The sequence below is a fragment of the Tenrec ecaudatus genome, chromosome 15 (genome assembly GCF_050624435.1).
Source record: "Tenrec ecaudatus isolate mTenEca1 chromosome 15, mTenEca1.hap1, whole genome shotgun sequence".
Classification (NCBI taxonomy): Eukaryota; Metazoa; Chordata; class Mammalia; order Afrosoricida; family Tenrecidae; genus Tenrec; species Tenrec ecaudatus.
In genome coordinates, this window is record NC_134544.1 from 27,958,637 (window position 1) to 27,974,189 (window position 15,553).

Sequence of the window (15,553 nt, forward strand, 5' to 3'; positions counted from 1 at the left end):
TTGTATTTGCTCACAAGCCTTAAGTTCTTACCCAATTTTCTAGTGTTTAGAAGGACTTACTTCTGAAATTCAGTAAAATTAAGAAAGACTTTATGCATGATGAGAAAATGATTGCAAGTGGGGTTTTTGTTTGTTTCTATTTTTCTCTGCTTTGTGGTTCATTTTCTGTAGTTTTGATAGAACAACGTTTACTTGGCATCTGGCTTTGCCGCTTGCGCTCTGTCATGTGCTCTTGGGGTCCCGCGGTCCAGAAGCTAAGTCGCTGACTGACCCTTTCCCCATCTTTTCTAGGCTAGCCAGAGGAGGGCGTTTTCGTACTGTGGACTGTTAGCGGCGGTAAAACCATGTCGTCCATCCTGCCGTTCACCCCACCAGTTGTAAAGAGACTGCTGGGGTGGAAGAAGTCGGCCGGTGGCTCTGGGGGAGCCGGTGGAGGCGAGCAGAACGGACAGGAAGAAAAGTGGTGTGAGAAAGCCGTGAAGAGTCTGGTGAAGAAACTAAAGAAAACAGGACGGCTGGATGAGCTTGAGAAAGCTATCACCACCCAAAATTGTAATACCAAGTGTGTCACCATTCCAAGGTGAGTGCTGCTGACGGCGGCCAGGTTCCATGAGCGGGCTGGCCACGCGCCGGCAAGAATCAGAGTCTCCTGCAGATAGTGCACTGTGACAGGCAGCTGTTTTCACTGTCATTTCAAAATGCAATTGTGTATTTAAAAAAAGTATTGTACAGATCATTTTCTTGAACAGTGGAGATATTTTCATTGAGCAAATCTAAGATGTTTAGAGCTTACTAAGTTTTATCTGCGTGACCTACATTTGCATGTCATCCTAGTTTCTGCGACTGAATGACGTGTGAATCCAGACCCTCAGCTTCTCTAACGGTAGTCAGTAGTCAGTGATCGTTTTGTCTCCTCTTGGTCAAAACCTCTGATCATTCGAGAGTTACATGAGGCTGTCGCCCTGTGATCAGTTTAATGTAGTTTTTGTTTGAATTGCATTATTATCTCAAAGGAGAGGCAATTTCTTAGAAGTCAGTAATCTATCAGTAGAACTCCGCTTGAAGACCTACCTGCTGTCTTGCAAGGACTGTTATAAAAGAGATTGGAGCTTTGTTAGTATTAATTTACCCATTTACAGATAAATACTATAATCAGAATAGTTTAAAAAATATTAAGATGGCAGGTGGTTTGTAAGTATGATACTTTTGTGTGTCTTGGAGGATGTCTTGGAACGTCTCCCAATAGATTTGCTAACATATTGTTTGCAATGTCATATATGTGGGCTAGCAATTAGCATGTGAAACCATTCTACTTGACATACTTCCAGTGCATGTTGAGAAGCATAATCTTGTTCCTTCCTGATAATAGAACCGGTGAATAACAGCTTATCTGCTTGCAAATGCCAACAGGCAAGTGTTTCCTTACCTGCGTGGTGTAACTGATCCATTTATTTTACCTTACTCATTTCATGTATATCTTATTTTTTACAAATGTTTGTCCAGTGTCTGCTCTGTGCACATCCCTTGAGAGACCCTGAGGCGACAGTGACGGCCACAGCCCTGCCTTCATATGAATAGCTATCAGCAATAAGAAGGGATGGCATTCTTAGCCTTTGGGATGGTAAAATGAGTACAACGAAGACCACAAGTGAGATGACGGGTTAGAGGAGTGGTTTATCAACCTTCCTCATGCCGTGACCCTTTAATATAGTTCCTCATGTGTGGTGACGTCCCCCACCATAACATTATTTTCATTGCTACTTTATAACTGTAATTTTGCTACTGTTATGAATTGGGCAGCCCCTGTGAAAGGGTAGTTCAACCCCCTCCCTCCAAAGGGGTCGAGACCCACAGGTTGAGAACCGCTGGGTTAGAGAGTGCTTGAGGGCTAAGCAAGCAGCTTTGGAATAAGCGGTGATGGGTGATCTGAGCTCTGAAACAAACTAGCCGAGGAAAGAGCCTTCTGGCCGGAGGGAGGACCAGTGTGAACTGTGATGTGGGAAAGAACTTACTGGGTTAGAGGTTAGTGGAGCCCAGTGCAGGTGGAGTGGTAGAACGAGTACAGAACTTGAGAAGAATTAGATCATACAGGACCCTCATTGTAGGCATTGTGGGTGTTTGGATTTTCCTCTCGGGAAGCAGTGGAAGACTTTTAACACCTGTGTACAATTTTCAAAGGTCACTCTGGCCGTTGGACACAAATGGGAGATTGTGTGGGTGTTAGGGTGGATTGGTAGTCCTATGAGTAGGGAAATGCGTTAGGGAGGCTGTTAAGGTCTCTGAGTGAGAGTTGGAGGTAGGGGGGCTGCTAAGGTCTCTGAGTGGGAGTTGGAGGTAGGATGCTCTAAGTGAGAGTCGGAGGTAGGGAAGCTCTGAGTGAGAGTCGGAGGCAGGGAGGTTAAGTTCTTTGAGAGTCGGAGGTAGGGAGGCTGCTAAGGTCTCTGAGAGTTGTTGGTGGCCATGCGAGTCCGTGAAGTGGACCGATCAACCTGCGTTCTGGTAAGATGATGACTTGCCTGGGACTAACTCACACTGTATTTGAGAGCTCATTGTTGTAGTGCTGGGCATTTTCATTCAGTGAACATTTATTAAGTGCCTACTTCCTAGTCCTCACGGCTATGGTTGTTCACCTTCTGGTGGTAGGAAAGCAAGCAAGGTGAATTTCCTAACGTGGCTGTAATGGGTGTTAGGAAAGTGACTGTCCACAGGAAAAGAGCTGTGTCTACTTTGCTGGCTTGTGTTAAGTTCCCTTCTTGAGCAAGCTGGTGCCTGAGTCGAGTCGATTTGATCATTGTGAGAGGAGAGACTGGTGTCATCATCAGCGACCTTGTGGTTTTGACATGTGGAGGTAGAGCTAAGGAGGAGAGGCCAGTACTGGCCCTAGAGTGGAAAGTGAGGGCTGGGAAGTGGCGGGGGGTGGTGGTGGGGTGGTGGTGGTGGTGGTGTGTGTGTGTGTGTGTGTGTGTTTTGAGGAAGTGCAGCTGGCTGCACTAGCTAAGGAGTTGAGAATTGGATGCTTGGGAGAAGGTGGAAGGGTCATAAATGAGTTGCATTTGAAGTCCAGCATGCGGCCTCTCTGAGGAAGGGCTGTGAGACCGGCCCGAGTGGAGGCAAGGGGCCTGTGTATACGTTCCTCCCGCGTCAGAGAGAGCTAGGCCACAGGAAGAGATGGAGCCACGGTTCTGCACAGGCCCATCGCCGACTGGAATGGCCATCCTCATTTGGCCTGGGCCTAGCTTCCTGCCATGTCCTGTAAAAGCTGCGAATGCAGGTCTTTCTTTAGAGACTGCTAGGTCACTCTAGTCACAGTCTTTCCCTTGCTGCTCACTGTCCTTTCACAGCCTCTTGTAGATACTTCGTAATCTAGGGCTTCCTGTATCAATACAATCCCTCTCCCCCTTTTTCTTTGCTAATGAAAGTGAAATGGTGGTTGTCCGGTATCTTACTTTTCATTATCAGAAGTTCCTTGTAGCCTAGAAATGTAGCTTAATTTAGTGTTTTTCTTTATATAGATTCATTGATATTGATTACTGTCTAGCCAAAAATACAGCCTTTTTCATGGTAATTTGGTGCCATCGGTTTTATAAAATTTGCTTTATTTTTAGTAATAGAGCAATTGTCTGCTTGCTAGTCATTTCTTACTATGAATCCTTCAGTATAGCAATTTCAGTTGGAATTGGTCAACTCTGGATGATGTAGAGAGTAAAGGGGGTGGGGGCAAAAAAGGTCAGTTAAGGATAAATCTAAACTACTTTAAATAGAATGATTTGTTCATCTAAACCCTAATTTAAACAAAATTGTTAATAAATCACCTTAGGCATAGTTTAAGCAAAATTGTCAACTAATAAATCTCAACCATAGTTTAAACAAAATTGTTTAGACTGTAGAACAAAGTAATTTTGAGTTAAAGTTCTAAAAAGAAAACCCCAGAAACTTAAAATGGCAAATAAGGTGTTAGTAAAACATTGTAAGTTTTAAAACCTGAAAAATTTAAATAAATCCACTTGATGAGGCACATAAAACAGATCACTTAATTTTATACAGCAGCAAATGTTAAAATAGTTGTTTTGTGGACTTTTGTAGTTTTCTCCCCTCTATCTCTTGGCAACCCAGTATTAAAACAGGACTAACGGTAGGGGCCAAAGCAGAGCCTTGGCCTCTGTCCCGCCTCCCCCTTCCTTACCTAATCACTCTGCCTTTCTAGTCCAGCGCTCAGTGCTGCACTTCCATGGGTGAAGTGGGACCCAAGGTGACTCATGGGTGGAACTCACCTGTGGAGCGGCCCTGAACATAATCATTTAAATAAAGTTTCTTGAAGATTTCACATTGCCAACATTTTTAGACTAGGAAATGGGACATAAGTTGGCCATAAAATCCGAAGGGCGGCTGAAAGGAGAGCCAGATGTGAGGGAAAGTGCCGTTGAATACACGTCTTACTGTAGTGATGAAAAAATTGAAACTAGTGTGAGGGTGGGGATTGGTGGAGCATGAAATGACAATTTTACAATAAAAACCAAACCCAGGCCTATTGATTCTGACTCTCAGTGATCCTGTAGGGTCAGTCTGACATCTTTATGGGAGCAGAGCGACTGTTGGTTTAAACCACTGACTGTCCGTAGAGCCGGACACTCCCTGTGGTGCCACCAGGGTCCCTGCAACCCTCACTGCTCCTTCCTAATGGGCAGCATGCTATCTCCTTTTTAAAAAATTAAGAATGCATTTCTAAGCACGGTGCTCATAAACAACTAATAGGGCTTCTTAGGCTGGTGGCCCGTTGACCATGCACTTGCAGTTGTAATCTGCCCGATAAGGACACAATCAGGAGAAAAGTGGAAGATGCCCGATGGCTGGCTCTGCTGCTGTTTATAATAGCCAAGAGTTAGCAACAGCCCACTCGTGACCATTCGTTGCCATGATTCTAAGAATAAAAGACCTTCAGTGAGACGGACACGGTGGCTGTGGCGGAGGGTGCAAACAGAGCACGGATTATGAGGATAGTGTGGGATTGGGCAACATCTCATTTACGGTATGGTCACTGCCAGTTGGGGCTGGCATGTGGGCAACAGCAACAACTGACCTTTGCCAGAATCAAACTTTAAAAAAAAAGGTACTAATCTCACTCATTAAGCATCATTGCAAATTGTAAGTAACATAAAATACCAGGAACCAGAGTTGTGTGGGTTATTAAGACATAAAAAATATGACTAGATTGCATTTATTGCAGGAATTAAGGATGATTCAACTGAAGGAAATGTGTTTATGTGAGATACTACATACTCACACTTTAAGAACTGAATGATTATTGATGGATCTAGAAAATATTCAGTATAATTTACCATATATTTGTGTTAGTAAATCAGAAATAGGAGAAGCTTTTAACTTTTAGAATGCATCTGTCTAAAACTATCATACGTTAGCCTCCAACCTTCAGAAAGAATGACACCACATTTGTCACAGTGGTTATCTGTAGAGGGGGAAATTGTTACTCATGGAGCGTCCAAGAAAAGAAACTCCTTCAGTTGTCCATAGTATTTACGTATAAAAGTGAAGTTTTCTTTTCTAGCCGCCACCATGAAATGTTTAAGATGGGTTTTGCATACTGCTCGTCTGCACTTTCCTACCCTTTGGAGTCAGAAATTTTGTTAGAGAGCAATTCTGCTTTTATGTTCCTAGCAGTCATTGGATTTTAAAATACGTGTGTGTGATTATTTTACCTTCAAAACATATGTTACTTAGAAGCATCAAGTAGTTTGTATACATGATGCAAAAATCAATCCCAGACTAAACAAGAATATGTTCTCTGCCCCCCTCACTGCTCAAGTCAGACCGCGTTATGTTATGAGTGTCTTCTGCCTCCACCTGTGTCATCGCTCCTATGTACCTTCATAGTCAAGCCCTGCTGCTTTTCTGAATAACTCAAGGGCAGCGAAAGGGAGGGACCCTCTCTAAACAAACTGGTATTCCTCACCTCTTCTTAAAGCTGCTTTTCTTTCCGTATTTCAGAAGGCTGTTCCTATTCTAACTGCCTTATTCATAGACATAGGGTGTGTGTGTGTGTGTGAGAGAGAGAGAGAGAGGATAGAATGTACCTGTGGAGTATTGTGATGGGAGTAAGTTAATTTGAAGTTTGATAACCTGATTTTGAGTCTGCACATCAGCTCCTCATCTGTAAGAGAGGCTACTGCTAGACTGTCACTCTTGGGGGCCATTGAAAGACTAAATGTTCCAGTGTTTGGTAAGTGCTACAGCTTGACAGCTGTGAGATAGGTTAGAATCTCTACATAGTCCTTGTCATATTCTTTCGGCCTTTTCAAGAGCACTTACATTACAGTGCACTGCCTCTGCTTGGAAAAAGCTTCTGCCAGCATCATGATCTGCAGCTCCATGTATCTAAGGGCCTTGAGAAAGTGTGGGAAAATGGGATGAAGACATGATGGCATTTTCCCATGAATGTTTTCAGCCCCTCTCGTAAGTATGAAATTTATTTTTGTCGCGCATGTGGCCCAGCAAGCGCGTACACTAGTGCTCAGTTTCTGCGTGCGCATTCCCATGACTGTGCTGCTGCCCTTTGAGTTGTGCAACCATTCCTTCCCCATCCACTCCAGCCGGACGAGCCGGAGATTCCCATCTAGTCTTTTGAGTTGCTGCTGTCAGTTTGAGCTCATATAGGTAGATCGTTAAAGAGCATAATGCTCAAGGCAGACTTTCATTACTCGTTAAGCTCAATGAACTATGATTTGGTTTTGAGAACACTCTAGGGAATGCTTTTAGTTGAAGATTAAAGGTTTAAAGTTTATCTCTGGGCGGTAGTTTTGTGGGGTGGATTCACCCATTCATGGCTCCAGAAAGTCTGGATTCCATGAAAATTTGAGATTCTGTTCTACTTGTTCTTCCTCCAGGTCAGGATTCTTTTCTCTCTCTGATCAGAATGGTCTGTAACGGCAGCCTGGTGCCTGCTGGTCCTTTGGTCTCATGTCGAAAGAGGTGGTTGTTTATGGAGGAAAGTTTCATTTTCTCTCCCCTATGCCTGACTTATTCTTTCTGTTACTTCAGGGAATAGAGACCAGATTTTATATTTAAAAATATATATTTTAATAAATCCTCTTATTGGGGACTCTTACAGCTCTTAAAACAATCCATACATAAATTGTATCAAGCACATTTACACATATATTGCCATCATCATTTCCAAAACATTTTTCCCCCATGATCCTTTGATAATTTATAAATTATTTTAAAAAATATTTTACACCATCTGCTTTCTCCCTTTATCCACATTTCTGTTTTTCATCCCACCAGGGGGTGGTTAAAGTCAGTCATTGTGATCATTTCCCCCTTCTCCTCCCCCCTTTCCTCTACCCTCATGATATCACTACTCTCATCTGTCCTGGATTCTGTGTGCCTAGAGCTCTTATCTGTACTAGTGTACATGCTCTGGTCTAACCAGATTTGTAAGATAGAATTGGGCTCATGGTAGTGGGGAAGAGGAAGCATTAAAGAACTAGAGAAATGTGTGTTTCATCAGTGCTATACTGCACTCTAGCTGGCTCGTCCCTTCCTTGTGACCCTTCTGTGAGGGGTCTACAGTTGTCTACAGATGGGCTTTGGCTTTCCCTTCTGACCCCCCTCATTTGCAACAAAATGGTTGTTTTTAGTTCTTCTGATGCCGATACCTGATCCTGTCACCTCGAGATCACATGGGTTGGTGTGCTTCTTCCATGTGGGCTTTGTTTGTTCCGTGCTAGATGGCCGCTTGTTTAACTTCAAACCTTTAGGACCCGAGAAGCTATATCTTGTAATAGCTAGGCACCATCAGCTTTCTTTATCACATTAGCTTATGTACCTATTTTGTCTTCAGCGATCGTGTTGAGAAGGTGAGCATCACGGAATGCCGTGTTACTAGAACAATGTGTTCTTGGTGGAGGGCGAACTTGAGTAGAACTCCAATATCCAAGAGACCAGTTTTAGTACCTAGTTTTGAATGCATAATTGGGTTTCTTGATGTTTGTAACATTTCTTTATAAAGTCAGGACAATGAAACTAGAAGTACAAATTATGTTATCGCTAATAGTTATCTTTTATTACCAGCCTTAGCATCCATTTAGTCTCCTTTGCCGTTTTCATGTGTTATAAAAACAGTGGCACTTGGTTGCAGATTGTAAGCCATTTGCCTTGCGATTTGGGGAGACTTTCAGAACAAGATCGATCGTTCCCTCGTGTGCCTGAAACCACCGGAGACAGAATGCCTTGATTGCTCTCTCCCTTTGAAATTGGGAGGTGACGCCCTTGAATATGTTGCCAATCTTTGTAAGCTAGGAAACTTTCTCATGGTGTTTCAGCCCTTTGAAAAATGATATGAAAAGATACTATGATCTTTAACCTTCTCAGATTTCTAGGGGCTACAGTGGCACGGTGGGTTAAGCATTGGTGCTAGCTAGCTGTTTACATCCACTGTCAGCTCTGCGGGAGAAAGATAGACTGTTTCCTGTAAAGATTTGAAGTCTTGGAAACCTGTTGAGCAGTTCTACCCTGCCCTATAGGGTCGCTGTGGGTCGGCATGGATTTGACAGCAGTGAGTTGTTTGGGTATTTTGTGTTTGTTTGTACTAGTGTCTACATTAACAGATTTTGTAACTGATACAAAGGTGTTTTTTTTTTTTTTACTTTGTTATAAAAAAATTTCTTACTTAGGAAAATACCTATCTGTACTTGGCTAGGGTTTGGCCCCCTTATAAATATTGCTGAATTACACCCAGATTAAGAAGGAGTCTAATTTTAACATGCAAGACCTGGTACAGTAAATAACAGCCCTTCTTGTGTCTCTTCTTTCCTACTGACTTAGTGTATTGGCCTCAGGGAAGAGATCAGTCTAGCTAAAATAATAGGTAGGTCTTAAAAACAATACAACTATCTTTTGTTTTGCTAGGATCCTTGGTCTGTTTCCAACTTTATCTGGAGCCTTCTAGCTTGCCTAGACCATTCCTGTGTGTGACTAATCACGTTCTGGGAATTTCATAATTATTGGGGACAACCAACTGCCTACCATTTCCTCCTCTCTGGTATTACTTGCAGCTTCTAGGCCCCAGGATCAGTCCCTAGATGCACAGATAGTGAGCCGAACCCCTAAATGGCACCATGAGAAGATCAGTGAAGATTACAACCAAAAAACCCTTGAACAGTTCTACTTTGTAACACAGGGACCCCATGAGTTGTAATACACTCCACAGTGATGGAGTTGTGGGGTTTTTGTTTTTTTTAAGGTGCAGTGCAAGGATCAGAGTTTTGCCTAGGACGAGAGACTATGGGTAAAAGAACCTTTGGCAGTCGCACCAGGCTCTCCCCTCAACCAGTTTGCCAAATTTTAAAGTACATAAAGGGAAGCTAGAGTCAAATTCATACTGTCATGCTTAAGGGAGTAGGTGACAGAATCCTACCAGGCTTTTAATCAAAAGTCCCAGGAGACACCACAGATTTCAAGTAGCCTACGTTCAAAATTGAGGTGGTGTGTCTTTTTCATGCAAGACTTGTAGAGAGGATGGCCTGAGACAAGTACTGGTGTAATTAACCTGTCACTCCCCCCTGCTGTGAGACACTGACCACTGGGTTCCAGCTCATAGCAACCCTGGTGCCACAGAACAAAGCACTTCTGGCTTCTGCCCATCTTCGCAGCGAGTGCCGTGTTTGAGACCTGTATAAACACAATCCACTGACTTGGAGTTGTTTCTGACTGAGCATGTCCTCTAGGACAGAGTGGATAGGGTAGAACTGCAGCCCTTTGGGTTCCTGAAGCAATGAATCTTTTTTTTTTTTTTTTGAAGCAATGAATCTTTATGAGAGTTAGAAAGCCTCACCTTTCGCCCTTTAGGTGGCTGGTGGGTTTGAATCGCTGACCTTGAAGCCAGCAAGCAACCCAACGTGTAACCCCCTATGTCCCCAGGACCCTCCATATACAGCTAAACATTTATGAAATAGAAAATTCTCTGGGAAATGTAGGATGTGTTATGGCATTACCCATTTCCTTCAACCAAATCGAGGGTCTTTTTTAGGAGAACAGCTTCGTTTGACTATGTACAGAGGTCTGGGAGATAGATTGGCCCCTGGAGAAGTTTAAAAAAGCAAGAGGCCTGCAGGAGCTGCCCCTTATCGACAAAAATGAAAGCATCATTGGATTGGTCTGTATATTCAAAGTTCGATGGGCCAAAGATGCAAGAGCTGCTAACCACAAGGCCAGTAGTTTAAAACCATGAGCCGCTCTAAGGAAGAAAGACTAAAGAGTTACAGTCTCAGGAACCAGGGTTCTACCCTTCCTGTAGGCCAGTGGAAGTCAGGATCAACTCAGTGACAGTGGGAAATGTGCTTGAACTTGGTAGTTGAGCTTGAAATGTCTAGAAAGGGGGCGAGAAGGCTCAGTTGGGAGCAGCCAAGTGACCCAGCGGACCAGTGAGAGAAACAGCCTGTGTCTGGCTACACAGGAGTCTACCACCACGGTCAGTCAGCCTGCAGTCGGCTCCCCACTTTCCTTTAAGGCCCCTTCTTCCTGCGCTACCAGAACCTGAAAGGAAGGACCTTGCGAATCTTAGCGAGCAAGACCCCAGGAGGGAGCAGGAGGAAGTAAACTTAAATGAGAAGAAGGTTTTACTTAGGTCAGGCTGCATTTGTAAAATCGAAGGAGAGTTATTCATAAAAATGGGGGGAACTGGGAAAACCATGGGGTCTTCAGAAGATTTTCTGAGGAAGACGAGGAAGTTGTTCGGGGTTTTGTGGGGGCAGTGGTCTTTTCTGTGGGGCTGGAGAAAGCTGTTTCAGTGATTGACCAGTTCCAGCTCGCTGCCTGCACCCTTCTGAAACGTTAGGACCCAAATGTAATGCTGGTCGAGGGCAGGAGGCAGAGAGGAATAGTGAAGGGATGCATGAAAGGACCTCTCAAACGTAAAAAAGCAGTAAGACTTTGCAAACATGAAATGTTTGAGGATGATGTATGTTAAAAATTTCCCACCAAACCAAACTCACTGCCCTCAAGTCAGTGCTCCCACATCGCGACCCACCGTATACACTCGTGTAGAAGCCGAGGTTTTCAGCACGTTTTAATGCAGTTTTGGGGGTAAAATTAGGTGCCTCGACTGATACTCGGGTCGGCTTATACTCAAGTATATATGGTAACCATTTATGGGAGTAGAAAGCCCAGTCTTTCTCTCTCAGAGCTGCTGGTGGTTTTGAACTGCCAACCATGCAGATAACAACCCAACGCGTAACCACTACACCACCAGGGCTCTGTTAAAATTGCCAGTGGTGCTTAATTTTCAGAGACACCCTGTTACTGGTTGCTGGCATTTTCTTTCATTACCATCACTTTAGCCTGCCCTTGACACAGTTGTTCATCTCTGTTCTCGCCATTCAATGCCAGGCCCCAGGTTATGATAACACTTCTGTGAGAGCTGAAAGATGGGAGATTTCTACTAACTCTTATCACCACAACTTTCATGGACTTTGCTAAACTTTCTGACTATATGTATGTAATAGTGTATCATTTCTTCCTGATTTCCTGGTTCTTCCAAACTTTTGGTCACCAGGCAAGTGGGAGAAGAGAGATGAGATTTGTGGTAAGGAGGATGTGAGTCCAGAATGGACGATTACTATAAATTGAAACTTATAGTACAACGTGATTTAAGCAACTTGACAGTCACCCATCTTCCAGAGTGCTGTACATGTTAGCTTATTTTTATTTTGTGGAATGCTCATTAGAAATCACAGCCAATTAATAATTTCTTTACAACTAGATTCAAACATTACAGTGCACAATTTAGGAAATTGAGTTCTAACAGGTTTCCATTCTGTATTGACAAACCTTGTTTTTTTATACAGTCTATATATGTATGCATTTAATTTAAAAGATTATAATATGTTTTGATCAGGCTTCAAAAAGTTTGTGGGGAAATCCCCTGATCTTTTAAGTTTTCCATGACCTTTTCATTTATTTTTGTCATTTATATTACTTGTTAAAAAAGAATGTTCATGCATTCCTTTTTATCTCAGCTATATTAAAATAACTTTTATGAAAATTCAGCAGAAAAAAATCCGCTATTGTCACTCAAGGAAAATTTTTTGAGTCCTGTCCAGTGGTAGCCTTACTTGAGTAAAAAGTTCCTGCTCTTGGAAGATCCTGAAAGTCTCCACTTTCAGAATTGATGTGTAAAGGTTTTCAATAGTGTGTACTATTTTATGCACTTGGGAGATAAATGGTTACTCGTCATGGACAGGATCGGACAGCAGGAATTTCACCTCTCCTCGTGCTCCCCTGCGTGGAGGAAGGGCAGAGGACCAAGGACTCCTGCCTGGAGATTGTACTGGCTCCCTCTGTTGTCCTTTGGCTGCGGGAGAAGAGTGGAGCCGTCTGCTTCCTCCCAAGACCTCAATCTCCAACCCTAGCAACTAGTTCCACTGTCTTCTAGGGTCCCTGTGAGTTAGAATCAGCTGGATGGCACTATAGATTGGGTGAAAATAAGCGGAAGCCATCGATGCTCAGATTCTCCTGAGGGACCTTGCCAAGTAGTATGTGCAGTCTTATTTAACGTGCACGGTCCCATCCGTGGGCAGACCTGGATCGTTTAGATCCTGCTTGCATGTCACCATTACTACTTACAATGTGCAGGGCATTTGCTTTTGTCCAGCCAGCAGCCACTTAGAAAAGAAAAAAAGACACCAATATGACAGAAATAGCTGTGCAGATGATAACTAAATTCTAGACCAAGCAATAGAGAAATAACCACTGTAAACCATTTCTCTGAAGGCATTGGTGACGAAACTGCACGGTGATCGGTAAGTCCTCGTTGGCATTTTCTCTTTTTCTCTGAGGACTGTGCACCCTCTCATCGCGCTAGGCAGCTAACACTTGCACAGAGCTTCGCTCTACAGGCTTGAGGGGCCAGAGGAGAGTTTGGAGAACAGCAGAACCTGGGAAGAGAGAGGAGAAATGCCGAGACCGAGGTCATCAGAGAGTGCCACCAGGGATGTATAAAAACTCTGCTCAGGTGTCTAGCTGACCCTTAAACACATGCCCACGGGGTCAAGTTCAAGTAGCACTGATAGAATTAAAAGAATAAATGGAGGCTTTATTTGCTACACACTATAGGGACCAGTTTGGAATTTGTATCCAACCAAATTAACTGCTCATTTAAACAAACAAGCAAACAAACACTCCCAACACTCCCTGGAGGAATATGACAGAATCCAAGGTCTCTACACTGTCCCTGTCACTCAGGAGGTCTAGGCTACAATCCAAAATTACCTGCCAAATAACGGAGCAGTGCAGCAGAATCCTTACTCGGGAGACAGTTGATGGGATTGATTGTAAGTCGAAAGTGATAAGAGTTTAAACCGTCTATTAAATATGTTCTAGGATGAAAAGAAAAGCGCCCAGGTGGTGAGTCCAAAGACAGGAAATGTTAGATCAGGACGGAAACATGAAAAAGAATGAAGCAGAAATGTCGGACCTGAAAAATGTATCAGAAGTAAAAACAATTAGGTCAGTGGATTTTCAGGTGGATCACTGGAAATGCTTTAGTCTGAAGTCTGTAAACAAAAACAAAACAGAACCCAGACTCACCGCTGTGGAGTCAGGTTGCCCTCTTAGCCACCCTACATAAGGTTCCCGAGGCCGTAACTCCAAACAGGAGTAGATGACCTCAGCTCTGTCTTCCAGAGGAGCTGGTGGGTTTGAACCTCCACCCTTGTGATTAGCAGTCCATTGCTCACCTCACACTGCCACCGTTGCTCCTTGCGTTTATATATAAAAAGCAGAACCAACTCTCACTGCCATCAAACTGATTCGGAGTCACAGCGACCCTGTAAGACGAGTAGAAGTGCCCGATGTGGGTTTACGAGACTAAATCTTTCTGCGAGTAGAAAGCTTTCTCTTCCTCCCACTTAGCAACTGGTGGTTTCGAACTGCTGACTTTACAGTTAGCCCAGCTTGCAAACCACTAAGCCACCAGAGCTCCTTGCAAGTATATTAACCACATGAGTATAAATGGTGAAGAGAGCCACGGTGATCTGTGAAGCAAATTAAAATGGTCTCATGTACACGTGGAGTCCCAATGTCACAGTGGGGGCTACTCATTGAGCTGCTAACCACTGGGTCAGCTGTTCGAATTCACCAGCTTCCATCAAGAGAAATATGAGACTCTCTCTCCTGTAAAGATGTACAGCCTTGGAAAAACAAAAAACGAAAAAAAAGAGAGGGGGTTACAGTTCTGTGCCCTCAGGGTCACTGTGAGTTGGGATTGACTTGAAGGCAGTGAGTTTTGAATTTTAATAATCCTGTGGTTGTAGTGCCAAAAAAGAAGAGTAAAATGGGACCTGGGGTGGGGGTGGGTGGCACCTAAAGAGCTGATCATTCCCAAATACAGTGAAACCATACATGTACAATGTAGAAGCTGGATGAGTCTTGATACTGTAGAGACGGATGGACCCTATCCAGAACTTGGCTCTGATGCAAGACTGATGATGCACATGCTACCTAGCAGGGTAACACAGGCTTACAGTTGAAGTGTTCCCAAACTTAGCTGGCCTACCGCCCCCTTCTGGGGGATAGGGGTTTATTGTGCTCCCCCTACCAATGAAAATTGTTTGTATTATGCTCCTTTAGCAATGAAAACTTTGTACTCTAGCACATAATCCAGGATACAGTGTAGGTAGACATATGCTTGGTTGGTACCAGCATTCCCCAGGGTGGTGTTGCCCATTTGGGGAAACACTGAATTTAGACCCCTAAAAGAAAGAAAAAGCAAATCCAGGCATAGATGGTTTAAGCTACACTTAGTTGGTAATTTCAGAAACAAACACCGGGCAGCTGTTGAGCTCAGTCTTATTGAGGGGAACCCCTAAGAGTAGAGCAGCGCTTCAGAGGATTTTCAGTGGCTGGAACCTTCTAGAAGTTGGTTACAGGGCCTGGCATCCCATGTCTAGGTTTTTGGAACTGAGTAGGCCAGTAGCCTTTCTTTACCCCCCCACCCAGAGATGTCTACTTGATTGCTACAGAACATGAAACTCAACAGCAGTAGAATACAGTCTGTTTTCAAGTATTTGTGGCAACTTCCCCAATCATCCAGTTGCAGGGCACAAGTCTTAATAAACTTTAAAAGATGGAAATCAGCAGAGTGATATCTCTGAATAATAGAATGAAAATTTAGTATCACAATTAGATTATTTAAGATAAAAGTCAAAGGAATTTAGAAAATATTCAACATCAAATATGTGAGTTGTAGTTAAAAGGGAGATTCACAGTAAATATATAGCTTTGAGTAATGATACTACAAGTGAAGAAAGAAATTGATTACTTAAGATTACACATGGGAAAACATCAAAGAAAAGTGATAGGAAACAGGAGGAAAAATCAGTGAACAGAAAAGAGATAGAAATAATAAAGTCAAAAGCTTTTGTTTTAGAAATATAATAAATTGATGAAGCCTTACTAGATGTTGTAATAAAAAGATCCATTTGTATACATTATGTATGTTACTAATGTAACGAGGGGTTTTATACTAGATCTTAACAGA

General features: G+C 43.2%; 1 protein-coding gene across 3 annotated transcripts in view; it reads left to right on the forward strand.

The window, feature by feature from the left end:
• Window positions 1–15,553, forward strand: part of SMAD2 (SMAD family member 2) — a 68,473-nt gene that overhangs the window by 18,752 nt on the left and 34,168 nt on the right. For all 3 annotated transcript variants that reach the window (XM_075533051.1, XM_075533052.1, XM_075533050.1), the window contains one exon: window positions 292–580. In XM_075533051.1, the coding sequence (XP_075389166.1) occupies window positions 345–580 (236 nt within the window). In that variant the 5' untranslated portion in view covers window positions 292–344. The remainder of the gene's footprint in view (window positions 1–291; window positions 581–15,553) is intronic.